Source organism: Tachypleus tridentatus, chromosome 3, assembly GCF_004210375.1.
Source record: "Tachypleus tridentatus isolate NWPU-2018 chromosome 3, ASM421037v1, whole genome shotgun sequence".
NCBI lineage: Eukaryota > Metazoa > Arthropoda > Merostomata > Xiphosura > Limulidae > Tachypleus > Tachypleus tridentatus.
The window spans coordinates 79676316-79699347 of NC_134827.1; the positions used below are offsets into that span (position 1 = coordinate 79676316).

At 29.4% G+C, this 23032-nt stretch overlaps 1 protein-coding gene across 22 annotated transcripts in view; it reads right to left on the reverse strand.

The window, feature by feature from the left end:
- Positions 1-18610, reverse strand: part of LOC143247304 (uncharacterized) — a 39292-nt gene extending 20682 nt beyond the window's left edge. The window contains exons 1-6 of one of the 22 annotated variants that reach the window (XR_013026476.1): positions 18104-18150; positions 9537-9600; positions 6529-6608; positions 4616-5047; positions 4061-4179; positions 240-2392 (exon numbers count right to left, since the gene is read on the reverse strand). Coding sequence is in view for 20 of the 22 variants with exons in the window: in XM_076495105.1 (XP_076351220.1) it covers positions 2058-2395; positions 4836-4891; positions 9537-9600; positions 18104-18128 (483 nt within the window). In the remaining 2 variants the exon portion in view is untranslated. The other 21 variants (XM_076495111.1, XM_076495112.1, XM_076495108.1 and 18 more) reach the window with 21 other exon arrangements.
- Between the last annotated feature and the right edge of the window lie 4422 nt (positions 18611-23032).

A 23032-nucleotide genomic window follows, 5' to 3' on the forward strand; every position in this document is an offset into this window, starting at 1 on the left:
ACACTTATAATTTTTACCCACCAACTTTAAATACGTAAATCACATGGTAAAACTATTTACAGAAAAAAAAAAAAAAACCTGCAAAATTAGTGGTTAGATCTTATGATGAGTGCTACGTTACACAATATTAAATATCAACAATAAACAATACATTATTCAGTTTCACGTTATTGTTATGTATTCACTAAAATACATACACTACGTAGGTATAATTACTTAACTCGTTAACAATCTAAAACTTTGTTTTACAAATTGATTTTTCTTTATTTGATAAAAATATGCCAGATACAGAACCAAGAAACAGTACCTTTTGAAATAAAATTTATTATTCACTTGTAATTTTAGGCCTACATCCGATTACCCTTGTTAATTTTCAGTAAAAAAAAACAAAAAAAAACACAAAAACAGACGGACAAACATTACTATATACATCGTACTAAGCATATCAGTTTGTGACTTCAGAAGCAACTGAGTATTACAACGTTTACGTACAGTCTTATTAGAGATTTGAGTACAATGAGGAAAAAAAGCTGTCATATTTCCCGACTCTTACGTGTTTATTTTTTTTATTAATATAACTATAAATGCATTTTGTTTAATTGGAACTTTAGGGAAACATATGATGTTTGAAAGAAATGGAAACGTCGTTCCTTTTCCTTTCAACCGGACAGTGTCAGGCCAGTCCATTAAATTTTCAAACCCATTCATATTAAAAATAGGTCTAAAATGGCTATTTATGAATACTATGATACATTTATAAATTCTAACTCTTAAGTGCATTATGTCACAAATGAGGGCTATTATATACATATAAAACACATAAAAAAGTAGACAAATGTAATTATGTTTTCTTCAACAAAACAGGCAATCTACAAATAACGTTACTAAAAAAATAAATTCCTCTCTAACATAGTCGCTAACAAAAATTACGCTTAAGACGTCTTGAATTGTATTTTATACAATTAAAATTGGACTTCATTACACCTGACGAACAGGTAAGTGCAAATCTGTGTATTTACTGATAACAGAACATATGTGAGGTATTGCTTATTGTAACTGGTATTTACAGATTTGGACACATCATGAGTTACAGTTACCCATATACAGAGAGCTGAATTCAGCCAGTGCTGTTATACCTTAACTTGTATGGCTGCACGTTTGGTAAGGCAGTATGAGACACTACATTACACAGTACGGTGTGATGAAATCATTCCTGAGAAAGGTCTACTATTCTATGGCACAGTATTGAACTACTACCTAGTGTTGAAAACCATTCCTCAAGAAGGTATACTGTATGGCACAGTGTTGAACTACTATCTACTGTTGAAAACCATTCCTAAGGAAGGTATATTGTATGGCACAGTGTTGAACTATTACCAAGTGTTACAAATCATCCCTGAGGAAAATCTATTGTATGGCAGAGCGTTGAACTATTACCTAGTGTTAAAAACCATTCCTGAGGAAGGTCAATTGTATGGCACAGTATTGAATTATTACCTAGTGTTACAAATCATTTCTAAGGAAGATCTATTGTATGGCACAGTATTGAACTACTACCTAGTGTTGAAAACCATTCCTTAGGAAGGTATATTGTATGGCACAGTGTTGAACTACTACCTACTGTTGAAAACCATTCCTAAGGAAGGTATATTGTGTGGCACAGTGTTGAACTCTTACCTAGCATTACAAACCATTCTTGAGGAAGGCCAGTTGTATGGCACTGTGTTGAACTATTACCTAGTATTAAATACCATTCCTGAGAAAGATCTGTTATTTATTCTGTTGCACAGTGTTGAACTATTACCTGGTGTTAAAAACCATTCCAAAGGAAGGTCTATTGTATGACAGTGTTGAACTATTACCTAGCATTAAAATCCATTCCTTAGGAAGGTTAATGTAGGTGTTTAGGAGGATGACCCACAATCACCCTTTAATAATACTTCATACAAAAACTTCAGGTTACAACTAGTTGTACTATGCTGCATTTTGAAAACATATATAAAAACCAATAATGTGCCAAAACTCATGGAGAAGTGTACTTATACATGGAAACACATTTAACTGTCCAACACTTCAAAACTTCGGCACTTTTCTTTATGCTCTTCAGCATAGCTTAAAGTTAGAAACTCCTTGCCACACACTTTGCATTTATAAGCCTCCCTAGGTATCACGGAATGCTGTAGGCGGATGTGCCTCTTCAGGGAATGTTCATTTGACAGTCGTTTGTGACAGACAGGGCAGCAATACAGTCGCTCTTTGCACTTGTGTAACGGAAGTCTCTCCTTGCAGTAATACTGCTGACAGTTGGGACAGAAGCGCCGTCTGCTAATGGATCGATGAGCTTTTATTTTAGGAGGAACAAATCGGATCACTAGGTTCTCCCCGTATTCTCCTACTTGTGCAGGAAAGAAAAGGCTACATTAGTAACCTAATATCTGTGGGTTATATTCTCTCAGGAAATACAGTAATCTGCAACCTACTTATGTTATTATATACATATACTGCTAGTTTTTCACATAATAAAAATAATTTATAGAACATGAAAGCATATTAATAATAGCAATCTTGCATGTAACATACTGCCACCAATGTACAAATTTTGGTGTGTGTGTGTGTGTGTGTATATATATATCAGCCTACTAGAATACCAATTCAAAACAGAATTGATAATTTGTTTTAATACAACAAACAAATGCTACTAAATTTTGTAGCTAAACCAGCTCAAGAATGTTAGAATAGCAAAACACTTCTGTCTGTTCAAGTCCATAATAAGAAGTGAAGAATAGCATTTCACATTTATACAGTTTATCCTTATATACAAAGTATAAAGTGTAGTATTTCACACTGATACACCCATCTTCACACACAAAGATTAAAAATGTACTTATGAACATGTACCATAAAGAATAAAAAATATATATATATATCTATATACAATAATTTCATATAATCAACTATGTCTTTAATGGTTAGAATCCTTATTTAGTACAATCATTAACTCAAAAAACAAATAAAACAAGTTCAAAATCACAGGACTACAACAAAATAATAATAACCACATTGTATAATTGATAATAAAAACCTAACTTCAACATGTTATTGTTCATCAAACCAATAACAATGGAACAGATATGAAAGACAAAAGGGAACAGAAATTAAGAACTAAATGTAATTCTTTAACTTGCATGGATGTAGTATATATACGACTAAATCTACATATACATCAGCCAATAAGTCAGAAATCTGTATACATTTCATAATATGCTTTGTTAACTTTTTTCATTACATTCAACTTGGATATTTTAATAAATAATGTATTTCTACTTATTATATAACTTTAGTATTCCTTTAATGTATTATGGTATGTTTTACCAATACAAACATTAGTTCTTTACTGTACCATCAATACTGTCCTGCTACCCAATACTCTATCTAAACATTAATGTGTGTTATTGTAATTTATTCAGATGTTAAGAGACAAGAAATCAGAGTACAGTCAGTGAAGTTCATAATTTTCTAGTCAGAAAAAGAACAGCTATTACTCATTTAACATTCATCAGTTTTATATTAGTAATGAAGTCGTAAAGTATACGAAGTGTTGTTGTTTTATGGGGTGTCTAAAATAAAACATAGACTGGAAGAACTTCTTTTCTAAAAAGATGGAAGTGAAAGGGTTAATATGCACATATTTACTTCTATTAATTTTTTTATTACACATTTTCCATTATGAGGATTATTTTTACATTGTTAGCCTTGTGAAATAGTAGTGGGTTTATGGTAAAAAATACTGCTTATAACAGGTACATTCAACTGATGAGTTAATGTATCCTAAGTAAGAATGAGTTAATTATCAGACTCATAATTATTTATGATCTATGTAGGTAGCTTGCTTTTATGAAAAGTCAATGTTAATAATAATAAAAAAACATGACATGAGTGTCTGGATCTGTTACAATGTTGTTTTATATTTTAAATCCACACAGTGAAGTAACTACTTTATTAAATGACATTGTTATATAAATAAGCTTGATTATATTACTGTGTTAACATGTAAGCTTACATTATACAGTCACAGTAGTTCCTTTAAACTGTTAATGGTACAAGGGCTAGCATGCTCTTCCATATTTCAGTCAGATGTTTAACATTTAAAACTTCCTCCATGAAGTTTGAAAATGTGTTCTATAGTGAAAAACAACTGTATCATCAACACTAATCTTCATTATTCATCTTCCAGGAGAAAACTTAACACTATATCTTTGTTCCTTGAAATACAAAATAGATTCACAGAGCAAAAAGAACCATATATTATAGTTTCTCATCCAGACAAACATACAGTTTTCTAAGTAGTTCTTAACCACCAAAAGAGTGAGCCCAAATAATTGCAAATAAACTGTTTGAAGTCTATGTAAATCATACACATATACATAAAAATGTTACGTTTCACATATATGGTATTAACACATCAATACATTGCAGTTTATATTCTCTAGCATAACCTGTACTTATGAGTCATATACTCAACATTAGTAACCCATTTCTCATTCCTTATTTGACACTGTTACAAGGACTTTACAATAACTAAAAAGATGACAATCATTCCACAATGATCACTAACAGAGAAATAGACTTTTCAATGGCAATTCTTCAGGTTTCATATGTGCTGAGATCTCCAGCAGACTGTCAAGACACAGTGTCCACTAGAAAATGTGCCTGGATTATGATGTACAGTTAGGTGTTGCTTCAGTAGACGTCTCTTCTTAAATATGTTTTGAACAACTATGGCAAGGAACTGAATACAACTAACGTAGGAAAATGTGGAAATGTTTGCTTCTTACCAAGAAAGACTTTGGTTTCTTTTTCCTTTAAGTCATGATTTTGTTCATGGACCAGACTGAAATACAGAAGGAATTAAACATCATTCTGAAAGAGTGGAAAAAATAAAAGACAAACCTGTCTTTAAAATATTCTATAATATCACATAAACTTCTCTGAATGTTTGCTTTACCATACTCATGTACATGTTTATCTGTAATCTTCTCATCTGAATCTGAAAGATAAGAAAGATCAAGCTGTTAATTACAGAACAACCAGTTCATTTTGAACACATTTCTTCTTCAATAAGCAAACTATTTTGAATACATACTGCCCTTCTTAAAAGTGTTTGTGTTTGTTTAAAGTTAAGCACAAAGCTACACAATGGGCTATCTGCACTCTACCCACCATGAGTATCAAAACTCAGTTTCTAGCATCGTAAATCAACAGATGCACTGCTGTGTCACTGAGTTGGTTTTATCAGATTTCTGTTATTTTAATATTTTTTACTTAAATTACGAATGATTATTTGATTTTTAAAACTCTCAAAAAGTTTTCACATGCAAAATTAAGCAGAAAATTATTATAATCTTCAAAGATAAGGCACTTTCGATTCTTACGAACACTTCTACCACAGACAATATCTTCTCTTTGCTTTAAAGGATTTATGGTATATGCAATATTTCATAAAAAAAATAAAAAGGACAAACAAATTTTTTTACCTCATTGTATTTCTTGGCTTTCAGATCATTAATGGCAAACAAATTATCTCAAAATTACAAAATATTCTTTAAAAGAACCCCTCATTTCTTATGTTTTCCTTGTATCATGAACACTACACAAATTTCACATTTAACAATGTGCTGAAATGACTTTAATTCAATAACTCATCTGGCTTTCAATATGAAATGTTTAAAGCTGGACTTCAAATTACATTTCTTAATGATTAACTGTAGCCTGAGATCTTTCAAGTATGAAGTGATGCTTCAGTATTAAAACTTGTAATAACATATACATGTCAATAAACTTATTTTTTACATTTTCAGATAAAAATTCTTTTACAGTTACTTTCTCCAGAACTCATCAGCAAATTAACAGGTTATCTTGTTTTTCTGTATTCATTAAATATTTACTAAAATAATGAAATGAATCATAAATGTAAACATAATACAAGTTTATGTTCCATAATAAACTCTATATTATGACCCACTGAGAAGAACAGTTTCAAAAAGTGTCAGCTCTAATCAATCCCAGTTACAAGTTTTCAGTGAATGGAATTTTGAAGATAGTGATTAATTTTGTCAAAGAGCTGAAAAGCTTCACAAGATTAAAAACTATATCAAGCAAAAACAGTCAATATTTTTAAGCATTCAAAAACATAAATAGTACATTAGTTCTTTATCCTCATGTTGAACTAAATCTTGAGAGAATGTGTCTCCATACATTAATGTAAGTATAGCCCACAACAGTGAGACAAATTGATTCTCTCAATATCAAACCATTATACTGATCAAAATCAAATTTCCAGTCTCATTAGGTTGATAAAACAGACTTAAGTCAGGTGAGAAAATACATTAACCTTTGACCAGCAACACAATCATTTAATTTCTTTTTCTCTAAATTACATTTATATAAAACACAACAACTGTACAAATTTTATATAAATAATAGCTAATATGTCTTTAAGGGTTAGCCTTAGCTGTATGTTAACCTTACCTGATTTTTTTTTTTCTGATACAAAGTTTTGACTTTTATATTGATAAAAGCAGGGCTGAGTGAAGAGCCCAAAACAACATCTTAGGAATAGAAGAAAAGGAAAAAGGTATCCTTCATTCACAACAAACTTTCCATATACTTGTATAAACAATTATTTATTTAAACTAATTTCATTCAAATCACAACATTAAGTATTTTTGTATAATTTCCGATGTGCTTGTTTTCAAGGATAATCTGTGTGACAAACATTCTGTATACCTCTTTAAAAATGTTAAGCACCTATTTGTATTAGAAGAGTTCTGTAGGAAGTGAACTTTGTAGCTGATACACAATATCCTTTTTAAATGATTTTTTCTCTCACAAATAATATCCAACTTAAGGAAATGTACAATGTACTAATTGTACAACACAAACTAATATCTTATTTTACAATATAATAAGAATCATGTTAATTTATTTATTTCTGGTTACTCTGAAACAAGCCATGTACTGAACAAGTAATAATGTAGCAGTAACATCACTTTGTATCTTAACACAATACACTATCTCAACCGCACACGTTTAATGTAACAAACTATTTTAATTTATATTTTTCAGACTAAATATCAACAATTCATACAATTTCTCTAAACTTAATATTTGCCACTTAGAGTAAAGTCATAAAGCATTCATTCCAAGGTGGCTCATGTAAGAAGCTTGGGAAGGCTTTACCTCTGAGAATGGATAAGAAGAAAGTTAATTTAAGACTGCCCGCAGACAACCTCACAGTGATATTTGTTTGTTTTAAAATAAGTCTTCTAAGAACTCTTCCATGGATATAAAGAACAGTAATATTGTTTGTTTGTTTTTTAAATCAGTTTTCTAAGAACATTTTCATGGATATAAAGAACAGTAATATTGTTAGTTTTTTGAATCAGTCTTCTAAGAACACTTCCATGGATATAAAGAACAGTAATATTGTTCCTTTGTTTTATAAATCAGTCTTCTAAAAACATTTCCATGAATATAACAAACAGTAATATTGTTTGTTTTTTTGGAATCAGTCTTCTAAGAACATTTCCATGGATATAACAAACAGTAATATTGTTTGTTTGTTTTAAAATAAGTCTTCTAAGAACACTTCCATGGATATAAAGAACATTAATATTGTTTGTTTTTGAATCAGTCTTCTAAGAACACTTCCATGGATATAAAGAACAGTAATATTGTTCCTTTGTTTTTTAAATCAGTTTTATAATAACACTTCTATGGATATAAAGAACAGTAATATTGTTTGTCTTAAAATAATTCTAAGAGCACTCCATGAATGTAAAGAACAATAATAATATATGTTTGTTATAAAACAAGTCTTCTAAAAGCACTTCCATGGATATAAAGAACAATAATATTGTTTGTTTTCAAATAAGTCTTCTAAGAACACTTCCATGGATATAAAAAACAGTGATATTGCTTGTTTGTTTTCTAAACCAGTCTTCTATGAACACTTCTGTGGATATAAAGAACATTAATATTGTTTGTTTGTTTTTTAAATCAGTCTTCTAAGAACATTTTTATGGATATAACAAACAGTAATTGTTTGTTTTTTGAATCAGTCTTCTAAGAACACTTCCATGGATATAAAGAACAGTAATCAATCTTCTAAGAACATTTCCATAGATATAAAGAACAGTAATGTTGTTTGTTTTTAAAATCAGTTTTTAAGAACACTTCCATGGATATAACAAACAGTAATAGTTTTTTTTTTGAATCAGTCTTTTCAGAACACGTCCATGGACATAAAGAACATTAATATTGTTTGTTTTTAAAAGCAGTCTTTAAGAACACTTCCATGAATATAACAAACAGTAATATTGTTTGTTTTTTGAATCAGTCTTCTAAGAACAATTCCATGGATATAAAGAACATTAATATTGTTCCTTTGTTTTTTAAATCAGTTTTATAATAACACTTCTATGGATATAAAGAACAGTAATATTGTTTGTCTTAAAATAATTCTAAGAGCACTCCATGAATGTAAAGAACAATAATAATATATGTTTGTTATAAAACAAGTCTTCTAAAAGCACTTCCATGGATATAAAGAACAATAATATTGTTTGTTTTCAAATAAGTCTTCTAAGAACACGGCCATGGATATAAAGAACAGTGATATTGCTTGTTTGTTTTCTAAACCACTCTTCTAAGAACACTTCTGTGGATATAAATAGCATTAATATTGTTTGTTTGTTTTTTAAATCAGTCTTCTAAGAACATTTTTATGGATATAACAAACAGTAATAGTTTGTTTTTTGAATCAGTCTTCTCAGAACACTTCCATGGACATAAAGAACATTAATATTGTTTGTTTTTAAAATCAGTCTTTATGAACACTTCCATGAATATAACAAACAGTAATATTGTTTGTTTTTTTGAATCAGTCTTCTAAGAACAATTCCATGGATATAAAGAACATTAATGTTCATTTGTTTGCTTTTTAAATCAGTCTTCTAAGAACACTTCCATGGATATAAAGAGCAGTAATGTTTTTTTAAAATCAGTCTTCTAAGAACACTTCCATGGATATAAAGAGCAGTTATGTTTTTTAAAATCAGTCTTCTAAGTACACTTCCATGGATATAAAGAACAGGAATATTGTTTTTTGTTTTTTTTATATCAGTCTTCTAAGAACACTTCCATAGATATAAACAACAACAATATTGTTTTTTTGAAATCAATGTTCTAAGAACATTTCCATGGATATAAAGAACATTAATATTGTTTTTTTAAATCAGTCTTCTAAGAACACTTTCATGGATATAAAGAACAATAATATTGTTCCTTTGTTTTTTAAATCATTCTTCTAATAACACTTCCATGGACATAAAAAACAATAATACAGTTTTTTGTTTTTTGGAAATGACGAATTTCCATATACATGCAATAATTTCTTTAATGAAAAAAAACATTTTTAGGGCATATTGGGCACACTTCTTTTCACAATGTTTGTTTGTTTTTTAAACATATCTCACCTGCCAATGGAATTTCTTGGTTCAATATCCAAATTCCAACATACTTCTGAAAGCAAACCAGGCCCTATAAAGAGATAACTATAAAATTACACCAACTAATAAATCTTAATAACTTAAAAATAAAGTTGTGGTCACAAATACATAAGACTGAAACTTTGGGGCAATTACAATATTCTGTAGCAGGAGATCATGCCCTTACAAGATGTGAATGAGATTTTTCAAGTTTAGTGTGTAAAACAACTTTGATATAATGACATTAAAAGTCTTACAGAGTCCGTTCTACTTGACTATTACAAAACTGAAGGATTTTTGTTAATGTGTTTTTTATTCCAATAAGGCTTGCTTCTTTCACATCAGTATAAAGCTCATAAAAACACATTCACTCTTATCATTCCCAGTAATGGTGTGAATGTACTTATAACTCCTGGGACATAAATAGCAAATATGTAGAAATCAATGTCTGGACTGGTGAATGTTATCCAATGCAAAAAATGAAACAACATTTTGTGCTTGATTAGGAACTGTACATAAACAGTACTGTTAACAAATGGGGAAAAAAGTTCATACTCTTCAAAAGTGTTAAGTAACTTTCTGCATGATACATGACAATCCATTAGAAAGATCTTTCTAACAATCTAGTTCTGAATAGAGATGTGAATGTTATCTACAGATTAATAAGCAAGTACACATCAGCAAAGGGCTTCGGTGGATGTGTACATCCTCTAAAATAGCCATTTGAAAGACTGGTATGAGTATGAAACTTCAGTGGGAAGAGCTGGAAAATGTTGATAGCTTGTTCAGCAGTGGAAAAAGAAAGGAAAATTGTGGTCAACCTATAACATCTCAGTACACAGAATAACATTTGCAACTGATTAACTTATGGTAGCAGAGAAATAAGGTTCAAGACAAATAATATATTAGGAGTGTTGTAAAATATGACATTTTCTTTTGCATTTTTTATTTTTATTATATTGCACTAATATAATAAATTGACCATATAATTGTAATTATTGATTGTTTACGACTCATGAAAAAATCACCTTTGCATTTTCATGACCATTTTTGATGCTGTGTTGGTAAAAACATCGACTTACACCTGTTGAAAAAAAGGTTTGAAAACAATAACTACAAACTCTATTAATGAATAAATGGTAGTCTTAAGACAGGTACCTATACCGTAGGTGGGCTTGTATGGACAGGAGAATGTTTTTGGACAATGTTTCAGTCTTTCTACTGATATTAGCTTTCTCAGGTTTAGAAATGTACAAAATATCTACTTTTCTACAACATTTTGATCTGACAAGAAGTAGATCTTAGTAGAAAGAACACTATCTAATAATTCTCCACTTAAAGCTATTGTGCAAATGAACCTGCCTGAGACATGTACATTACTTAAGGCTTTACTCAAAATACTACTGCGTAATGTAATTCTAGCAAACATGATCAGAATATCTTGATAGTGCAGTTTCTTGTTTAAAAGCAACTATAAGATTACAATGATATATATCTATTCTTACATTGCAGTAAAAAACAAGGTCTTTGAATGAGGATGTGCACCATTACCCCATGTCTATTTACATGAAAAAAAAGTGATTATATAATCATATTTCATGTTACCAACTGTTCATTTGTTAATTCACATACATAAGGTAAATAAAACTCCTCTAGATAAGCAATACTTAACAGCGATAAAAATGAAGAACTAAATTTTTTACACCTTTATCTTCATAAAAACTGGGGTGGTTGTTAAAGTATCTCAAGTCTGACTACCACGGTAGTATTTAAGGGTAATATAGATATGAAAATTGTCTTCATAAAATATTACATTAAAACAGCAAAAAACATGTCTGATATTGACCCTCAAGATTTAAAGAAATGATCGTATAACATAGTTTCACAGAACAGAGTTTCTGAAATATAGTTGATGATGAGAAGCTGTAGTACAGCTTAACTGGTTCAGTTAGGACGGTTAATATGGAAAAGTTAAAAATCCTGGAAAGTAACAGGCAATCTTTATGGAACAAAAAGCATTCTTTTATCTCTCATGTTCTTAAAATCATAAGAACTGTATTTAACTATTCACCATCAAGGTACTGTTCAATGTTGAGATTATATCAATGTGATATAACTATCAACCACATTTTATATCCAATGAACACCCCTTAAAACATATGTCCAAGTTGTATACATACATTCAAATATATCAAACGTTAACTACAAAATTAGTGTTTTCCATGTTTTATACTTCTATATAAACAAAAACTTAACATATTTAGACTATGAACATCTAAGGTATATCTTAACAAACACATCTATCCTAGTGTATTTTGTTTGCTCACAGATGAATATTCATTCTTGATTGTCCTGTCCACATATATACAGACCCCTGCTGTTATTGCTGCAATGTGCCCCCTTGTAAAAAACATTAGGAAACAACATGTTTATTTTTATTGAAAAACAAAAGACAAAATCAGCAGTTTTAACACAGAAGGCTTGTAGGAATTTATGAAAAGAAATCCAATAATTGATGCTAATCACACTTGCAGCTTGTATAGGTTTTATACTATTTTATACATGTGATATATTTTTCTGTACAATATATATCATGAATAAAAAAAGTAATATTAATCCTAAATTATTTTATCTGAAGACAATTTCTTCTGACTTCTCATATATATTTCCAAATGAATTTTTTTGTCAGAAATACCTAACTGGACTTTATACATTAATTCTAAACCTATTTTAGTAACATAACTCAAAAATATTTGAATAACTGATATTTTGTCCTTTATTAACATTTATTTACTGTAATTCATGGACATTGTTTTCAATATACAAACTTTCCCTTTGCACATCCAACCAGTTTTGCCTATAAACAATACACTTATCAGTTTTTTCAATTTTTGATAAAACCTACAACCTCTTGAGATTATCCATTTCTTGATTTTCAATCACTATCTTGTTTTTTCTGTTTATTTTTTATGATTAAGAATTAGACTTTTCACACTAAATATAATGATTTAATCAGTTGTTTATGATTTTATAGGAAAGGTTAGTCCTAGTGAAGGGGTTTGGATATTGATACAGTTACAGACTCCTTCTATAACAATGTTTTAATTTAGTTATAACTGTGTGTGTGAAATGGTCTGCTTAATGTTATACAATAGCTTGAAATCTTAAACTTGCAGGACAGATGTCAAGGGCTACATTAATTTTGAATTTAATATTCTTTTGAGAATAAGGTTTGATTTGTTTTAAACTTGGCATAAAGCTACACAAGGGCTATTTGCATTAGCCGACCTAATTTTGCAGTGTTAGAATAGAGGGGGAAACTAGTCATCACCACCCACTGCCAACTCTTGGGCTACTCTTTTACCAATAAATAGTGGAATTGACTATCACATTATAATTCCTCCATAGCTAAAAAGGCAAACACATTTGCTGAAATAGGGATTCAAACCCGCAACCTTCAGATTATGAGCTGAGTGCCCTAACCACCTGGTCGTGCCAGGCCTGAGAATAAGGAGTGGCCTTAATAAGTCAAATGGCCTTTACTTACTCTTTAAGATACTATTATTGTGGTAGCTATTTGCTCTAAGTTATTAAGTCACCACTGCAAAATACATTAAAGCACAGATACAAAAAAATTACCTTAAGCTGTCCATGTTATGATAAATTTGGTCACCAGTCTCTTTGCCAATTTATTTTTCAGGAGTATGCTTCCCTAAAATAAAGTGTAAATGTTTTAATACTTATGTTATGAACTAGCAAACATTCTTGTAATTCCTATAACTTTCCAATAGTGACATAAAAACTGTATGAGTTGAAAAAAACATATGATGACAGCAAGTAAAGCTAATTAATCTCTTGCTAATCATTTTTCAGAGATTTCATTTGTTAGTTAAATAAGTTTAACCTCTTATTATGGTGTACATATTCATCAATCTGGAATTAATTACAGAACATAAATATTAAAAGTAATCATAATATAAGCAAGAGCAATTTCAGAGGAGTTCTTTATAAAACAACTTTAACTTTTTGTAACATTGAGTGTTATTCTGAATGTTTAATGGTTTTATAAAATTATTTTTGTGAAACAAAAACAACAGGCTCCAAACAATGTTTTTACACTGAAGAAGGCAATACAAAAAATGAATTTGAAGGGTTATAGTGGTGGTGGTGCTTGACACAAAAAAACAACTAAGAAATAATTTTAAATTTATGTGCATCTACTAAATGGATTTTGAGTTAAGACCAAATATCAAAAGTTGTGATGTACAGAAAAAACCTAAGCATAATTTTTGTTTTATTATTATATTTTAATTTTCATGGTTTTGATCTCCAGCCCAATTTTTTCATGACATAATTATCAGACCCTGGGCATCAAATGTTTTGCACTCAAAAGCAGTAACTGCTCCCAATTTTAACCTGTATTACCCCACACCTTAGAATACGCTTTTGTGAAAGAATTATAAATATTATTTTAATTACCATCATAAAATTTTTGAAATTACTACCACCACAACACCAATTAAATTTTGTTATTCATATAATTTACATTAAACTCAGTTATTAAAATTTACTAAGACATGATGTGTTGATTAAGTTAATAACAGAATATGTACAGTAAACTTGAATGTTATAAAATATTGGATAGAATTCTTCACTCTAGTCCAGTTGCCAAAATACTTGTTACTCTCACGTATGAATAAAAAATGTTTAAATGGTAGCATTGAAGTCATTGATAATAGTCATATTTATTTATGCCTCTTAATTTGTATTACTAACATGAGCAGAAAGAGAAAAGTGAAAAATCAACTACTAAACTTAGATTCAACTATACTTATTTTCTATAAAATAATTGAAATACATGGGTGAAGAGTTTGTTAAAGTTTATGCATGCAGAATGTAATTTGTAATAGTCATATGGCAAAAACTTATACATAAAAGTTCACTTCAAACATTTAACATTTTAGGCAACAAACTACACACAGATTCTTTAAAAACTTGGTATTTTTACCCATACAACAACAACAACAAAAACCTATAAATTTCCTAAAAATAAAAAGGCTTAGAAAGCAATGACTCTGCCTCAACTAATGAAATGATTCTTGGATACCACTTCTAAAGTGTCAATAGCATTGAACTCCTTAAGAATTTTGAGAAGGCATTCTTTAATATTATGACCATTTTCAAAAATGTGACAAGTAACAGCTAATGATCAACTATTGACTGCCTTACACACATGCTACTTAATAACTCAATAATGTGATTAAAGTTACATTTCTTCTGACTGCAAAGCATGTAAGTATAAAGGTTGTAAAAACCAGACGAATGATTAACAGGTCACCTGCTTGACCACTAGCCACTGAATTTGGAAATCAATCTGAGCATTCTCTCATTTCAGTGATAGTTGCATGGCTGAGGACTACCTACTGTTTACATAGTTCAATTCACTTTTAACACACATACGTTTGTATCTAATAACTACCTCAAAATATAAATGTATTTAATATTTAACTACCCTAAAGTCAGACTCTGAGATAGAACACCAAATTTAAGTTTTTTTTCTTTTTACTTCTCACATACAAGAACCAAAATTTCCATGCATGAATGGACCCATATCACATAAATTTATTCTTCAGATATGCAGGGTTCTGGATAATTCAAACCCCTTAATAAATTATGGAACACTTAGTTATTTCACTACTGCTTTTGTTCAAAACCATTATTTCAACCTGATGTCTAGTGGTTTAATGAAATATATAAACTGATTCCATTATACCAGAAATATATACATCATAAGCTAAGAAAGCCATTTATTCATGGTTTTCTACAGTTACTACATGGTAGTTTTCCTCACAAATATTTTGTTTTCACACTTGCAATTAGTTCTTATTTCATGAGTTTTGGTGTAGTTGAAATTCTAAAAAATATCTTTCTTTTTAGCAGTGAAATTCTGTTAACCTTTGTTTTGTTGATGTGCATTTTCATCAAAAGCAATCATATAGTCAATTTCAGCAATGTTATCCAATCATACCATTAATGTCATGTGATCATGTCAGTAATTACACACAATCATGTTTATAGTAATTACCTCTGTAATGTTATACAATTTCCTCAGTAATCTTAGAGTGATGAAACAAGTGCAACAAGACTGAAGATTCAAAAACCAATGTAACATACACATCATGGAGTTGAATTATAATGAACATAAACCATGTTGACATCACCTCTACATTAGACAAGTTAGAATATGCATGTTTTGTTATAGTAAAGTCACACCGGACTATCTGCTGAGTCCACTGAGGGGAATCGAGACAAGTTACAAATGTCAAACAATAAAATCTTGCTTACAAATCAGCTATTGTGTACAAAACAAGATGGTGTCAACAGCAGCATCAAAAAAATTTTTGAGAAATAACTGATCACACTCAACGTAGTGCTGATCCACCAATTACAACTTCATACTCAAGCATTTACAAAATTTTGCAGTTATATTGTTTTAGCAGTAATGTTACATCAACCTGTGGACAATGATGGACATTTATTTGGTCTTTGAAGACTGTCCTTGTAAATATTTAAACTCTACAATTAACATTTCAGAAAGTTATTTATTCTTCCTCTTAAACACCTATAAGTGTAGCTTTTACTAATGCTAATAATGTAATACAATCATCCTGTGAGAAAAATAAAATTAACTGTAATGTATTTTTCAAAATCTAAATTTGTTTTTTTCCTATTATCTTCAGAATATATCACACAGAAATCAGAGGGCTTTATTCTATCAATTTCCAACTTAATTTTTTTAATAATTAACTTCAATGAGATCATCTCTTATCCTTCATAAGAAAAAGGCAAAAGATCTTAATTTATCCATGTCAGATGGCTCCTTCGCCATTAAAATCATCTTAGTAAGTCAGTATTCTCCAAGAGAGAGCTAGAGAGGCTAATTAACATATGCTTATGAGTTCCGAGACAAAGAAATTATAAGAACTTGCAATTATACATTTTAATGCTTTCTTGGAGAAAATAAGTTGTGTTTATGGTCCTTTTTTTTAACATACCATATCAACACGTATCATTGATTATTTGAAAACCATAATTGCAATATATTGCTCTTATAGTTCTGAAATAAGCTAATGAACTTTTATGGTCTGGCTACTCTTATATTTCTATTAATGAAACTGGAACACTAAATGTGGTATAATTGCTTAATGAACTTCAATTTCCATCTCAGTAGCCAGTTGGAAGGTCTATAATGCTAGAAATCTAGGTTCTGATACAAACAATGGGCATTAAACAAAGAGTCTATTGTGTAGCTTTGCGCTTCAAAACTAAAAAAGTTCCAATTTAATAACATACAAAACTGAAGTAGTCAGAAAAAGAACACTGCGTCAGCAATATCACACATGGTATTTCACATAAATATTTACCTATATGTTTCTTACATTGAGCATAATTAATTCATTGTAATTTTTTTCCTCTGTTTCATGTGCAAGATGTATATAATAAGCATTGACATATTACTATTATTAGAACCAGTGTTCTGAAATTAATTTGCATTCTGAAAATCAGTACTGGTTTAAATAAAACAGGTAATAATTCTTCTAAAGCATTTACAATATACCTTTTAAAGTTTCAACAATAATTTTAATATTTATAGTAAGGAATATAAACTACTTGATATATCCAAACATTACACCCATAAGTCAGAGCCTGATCTAGTTTTCTCTCTCAGAATGAGAATATTTTAATTTTGAAAAATTGAATAGTATTTTTACAACCACAAAATAAGCATTTAGATCTTTACCTAACTGTGACAATAGTAAAAACTGAGTTTAATTTCACTGTCACTGACAATGTCACTTACTAACTTTAAGATTAATTGATGCGATATAAAATCAGGTAATTTTAAGGTTTACCTACAGTTTAAAACATTACGATTGATAAATTTGGCCTGTTATATTTTATTATTATAGTTTATAGCCTATACAACTACACTTTTCGGATTAATAATTTATTTGTATTTTTGTGGGCCTAGCAACTTTTGCACTACTAATAGTACTGAGGAATTCGTTAACTTTATAAGTGATGTACAGCTTATTATTTTTAACAACATCTTGACAAGACTTAAACAATCAAGATAACTGCCTGACATGAACAATTTAGATTATTTTTTCACATTAATAAATTCTACCAAAGTAACATATTACACCATTAGGCATTACTATACCAAATTCTTTAGTAGCAGTATTAAACATACTGTAGGTGTAAACATGGTTTGAACACGTTGATCAAAGTGTAGATTGAACTGAACCTCCCTCGAAGCTAGACTTCTAAATTAAACAGTTTTTGGAATATTATTATTTCTAATTTATTTATAACTACAACTAGTAGCACCAATAAAAGCATTACATTAAATATACCATTACTGTTAGTTTATTACATACTAATAGCATAGTATATATTTATTCCGTTCCAAAGCATTCCATACAGATAAAATTAACTTAGACAGAAAAAATATTAAAAATTAAAATGCGATCTTAATTAAAACAATTACTTACTAAAACTCAAAGAACTATAATCCATTTCTTAAAAAAAAAAAAAACTCATTATGAAACGCCCTCTCACTAAATATTACTTTACTGACTCTTCTCACAAAAATAATAATCTAAGATATTCTCTGATATCTAAATTAATGCAAAACAAAATAATAGTTTTGATTTAAAATCAAGTTTTTAATTTATTAAGCCTAACTTATATTACTCAACAATTTATTATACAATCGCTAAAAATTAAATCAAAGTGATTTCATTTAGTAAAAAATTATGAAGCACGTATTCATCCGTAAATATTCCTATTTCCAGGTAAAATGGCAAAGAACGCCAAATGCTAGAAAGGTGTAAAAAACAACTTATGTTTATGCTTTTACTCTTACTTTGTTTCATTAGTGGTGCAGTTTTTACCAGAGCCATTTTAGTGAGAAATTATTATCGGACCAGTATCATATACCGATCATTTATCGAACTAAATATTTAAAATGACTTACCTTGCTTGTTTTAATTTAATTCGTATAAGTCAATCAACTTGCGAGCTTCTGAACTTCTTTACTGATATGTGAAATAATAAGTGGTCGGCCTGTATTGTAGATTTACAATCACAAAACTTTCGGTATCAATGTTTTGATGTTAATTTTATCTTACTCATTGTGCATTTTTATGTTGTTTTTGTCTGTTAGCTGGTGCTCCATCTTAATGGAAAAAAACAAACAAATGGGTTGTACGGTCATTGTTTACTATTTAGATTGATTAAATTGTGGCCAGGTTAAAACTTAATTTGAAATTCCTGTTGTATTAATCTTTTACTTTTACTATTCGTCAAGTTTGCTCTTATTTTCAACTTAAGTGTAACTTCAAGCGAGGTGAGAAGATATGATTTATTTAATTTTTAACTTTTCTACCTTGTTTTTGATATCACGTTTTGGATTTTACTGTTGTCAGTTCAGCTTGTTAAAGTTTAGATAAGAATAATATTAATTACCAGCAGGAAGGTAAGGTTAATAATTCTGTTATTAATAAATACTATTAGTTACAAATTGTAGTAACACTGTCAGTGGTAATACCACTTTTAATTTTACCTGAGGATTCAAAAGTGGCATTATTATAAATATTACTAATTTAATACTAGTAATATGGCCATTACTTATTATTTAATATTAAAACTAGGCCTATATAGTATACGTATAAAATAAAAGTTTAAATGAGAGACGTTTCATTATCACACTACTAGTAGTAGTAACTTATTTCAGGACTTTATTCTCATTTAGGCCAAATATCTGGCTATCTTAGAAAACATTTTCACAATTGAAATTTAAAATTGGAAAAATACTTTATTTAAAAATAAAAGTACGTTTTCCAAATGATATTATTATGGCAATAATTTAATAATTTATAAAGTCAAAGTATATAGATGAAACTTCAAAATGATATGGTTTTGCAATGCATAATGACTCTTCAACTAGATTAATTGTATAGTTTTTCATTTCGTGACCTAAAATGCAAGTTAAGTAAACCATTATTATGTGACTGCAAATAATCTGTTAAAATAATAAAACAGGTTCTTTGTATGGCTGTTAAGGAAATTTCACAGAAGATGAGATTCATAGATTTCTCAATAGCAGTTTGACTGTTAATGGTATGACTTGCAGTAAAACATCTGTAATCTTCGTTTTTAGAGAAACATTAAATCTTTCTAAATCAACTCCTTCCTTTAAAAAACTTCCTTAATCCAGTAGCATAAAGTCTTTTATATGGTAATGGTTAACAATACCACCAAGTATATTTTATAACTTTCTAATATTTTTACACTTTTTTTTAGTTTAATTAATTATAAGGGCCAGCTTTAAGATTTTTTAAATATAATTTTAATTATTAATAGCTTTTGTTTAAAGGAAAGAAAAGTCAAGATGGACTAGTATGTCTTGTGCTGTCCCAAAATGTTATGTTAGTATTTCTACATACTTATAAAGGAGGATAGTTTTTAAGTAATTATTTCAAAGAATTCTTCACTTTGCAATTTAAGTTTGATATTTCCTAGGGAAGTAATTCTAAACTTTTTCTGAAATATATTGTAAGTTCAATAATATATTTCAGATAAACAACTTTGGCCTTTCTCTGAGATGTGCGCTGCATTTCATATAATGTTTTAGATGAAGACTGTGCTATAAATGTTCTCCACTGAGAAGTTTCTAATTGCTACTTAACATAAACAAGATCTATCTGATTGTTTCTAACCCTAAAGCCTTTTATTTTTTTTATTAGGCTCTCATATCTAACACAAATGGACAGTTTAAGTAACTTGAAAGGCAACCACACTTAAAGTTGAAGCAACTAATCAGCTAGTTCTTTCTACAAAATTATAAAATTAGCATCAAGAATCATACACAATTTGTGTTGTATTATATACTAACTGTTTTACATTAAAGTAAGAATGTATTTGGAATTAAGGTGTAATAATGTTATTGACAAAATAAGCACTTGATTATAATCTGAAGAAAAACCTGAAAGGTTTAATTTTCAGATTATATTCCAACAGTAACTAGTGAATGAAAAAAAAAAAAGCAAGCTAGACCAATTGTAAATTTTTTAAATCTAAGATTGAAGTGACTTTAAGAATTAGTCAATCAAAATAAAAGTATCAAGCCAAATAAGACATGAAAAGGATTGTTTGGATGACATGATGTATCAAATAATAGTATTCATGAATTTTATTGAGACTTCATTTCACATATAAACAGGACTTGCTTAAACTGGTAGTTAAGGCCCTCAATTTGCAGTATGTGGGCTGAATTCCCCTTCAGCTACTGAGATGTTACAGTGTGATGGTCAGTCTTTTAATTTACTAGTAAAGAGTAGCCCAAATGCTTGCAGTGGATGGTGTTGACTAACCCTTTCCCTCTAGTCTATAACTTCAAATTTATGAACATATAGTACAAATAGCCCTCAAGTGGTTTTGCACAAAATTCAACAAACATACATGAACAATCTCTTAAAAACTAAGAAATGAAATGGAAGCATGTCTCTTTTTCTTTACTTATACATGAATGGGAAGTCTAAAATGTGGCATCATAAGGAATTGGCTTTTTAAAATTAAATTTGATCAAGTTTTAATTTTCATGGCCATCATCTTTGGGCAGATTATATGTTTTAGCTTACCTGTAGTACATATTTCAACTAACAAAATGTATTTACAGAACCAAAGAGTGATGAAGTACAAAGTTAGTTTTAACTACTGTTTAAAAATTTGTGATGGTAGAAATATTTTGATGTAGTACAAATAGTGAGATCATAAGAGAAGACTTCTTTGTTGGAAATGCAGCAATAAACCCTCCAAGTGGATTGCAGTATATGAATTGTAAAGATTTTTTGTGCCTTAATGCACGAAATGTTTTTATTTTCAAAGTTGCACTTTAGTTTTGAAAATTCGTGTATAATTATATATATATATATATATATATCTTGATAAATAAGGTACAAACAGTCACACATTTTGTATGTAAAGTGGTGAATTTAGTACCAACTTGTTTGAAAGCAGTAATGAAGCTTCAAACTCCTAGTGCAGATGTGAATCATTGTGTTGGTGATGAATTTGTTTGTTTCATAAGTAATTGTTTTATATATGTTCAATATTTCCAACTGGTGATTGTAGAAACCCATCTGGTTCATATAAAAAAAATACACGGAGCTACTGGACATCTCAGGTAGGATAAGTTGATTATATGTACATTGTTTCGAAAAGCAAAACACCTAAGTGTAATTTATGTAACATTTTTATTTTACTTGGTAACAACTGTCATATTTTTGTAATAACTGTATGAGGAATATTACTTGTTGTATAGTTATTTTTGTAAATATGTTCTAAGTTTGTACATTGTTTTGTGTTGCATGTGTGTAGTGTTGTTATTTCGAACAGCAAAGTTTCTTTCATTTTTCCAACAAGTACCCCACCTTACATGGTTTTTATCATTATATGAATATATGTAACTTTTCTATGTGAAAATGAAATTTAATTCAGCTAAATGTTGTGTGTTTATTCATGTGAACTAGTACTCCTTATGTTTGCATTTTGTCAATAAGTAGAAATGCCCTTCATCCATTCTAAAATGGCTCTTGCTATAGGTAAATAAGTTTAAAGCTGATTGTCTTGTTCCAATTATGAACTCCAAAAATGATTGGTATTTAAAACTGTCTTATTATAGGCTGATCAAAATGTTATAATTTGTCCCCCTCTTCACTTTTTTTTTGTATTAGAAACAATTGCCTGTGAATAGAATCTAAGATTTTGAGGAATATCTAGCCATCTATTTTATTTTAATGGTATTTCCATTTCAGTGGATATTTTATGTCAATGACGTTTGAAATAGTTATGTGGGTGTGCACAAAAATAACATTTTTTACGTATTTCATGCTAGGATTTTCTGAATTTGTAGAAGAACATGGTGAGAAATAACACCTATAACAATACCTGTAAAGTTATGATAGAAATGTTCCACTTCGTGCTAGTTCTTGTCAAGTGTGTGGTTTCTAAGTTAATAAATAATTTCTAGTATTATCACTTACACTGCCACTTGACAGTCATTACAGAGGACTCAGCTAAAGACATTTCAACCTTTATTTGCATTATCTAACTCAGTATGTTTGTTGTTCGATGTAAACTATGACAGTACATTGTTATCTTTGTTTCCTTACTGAATATCCACTACACATATATACATAAACCAGTTATCTTTTCTTTCAAGATCAGAGACGATGTCGCCAGACCTATAGCTTTTACCAAACACTGGCTTTAGAGAAAGAGTTCCACTTTGACCCTTATTTGACCAAACGTAGAAGAATTGAAATTGCTCAAACTCTCAACTTAAAGGAAAAACAAATCAAAATATGGTTTCAGAATCGTCGAATGAAGTGGAAGAAAGAAAATAAAACCACCTAGTA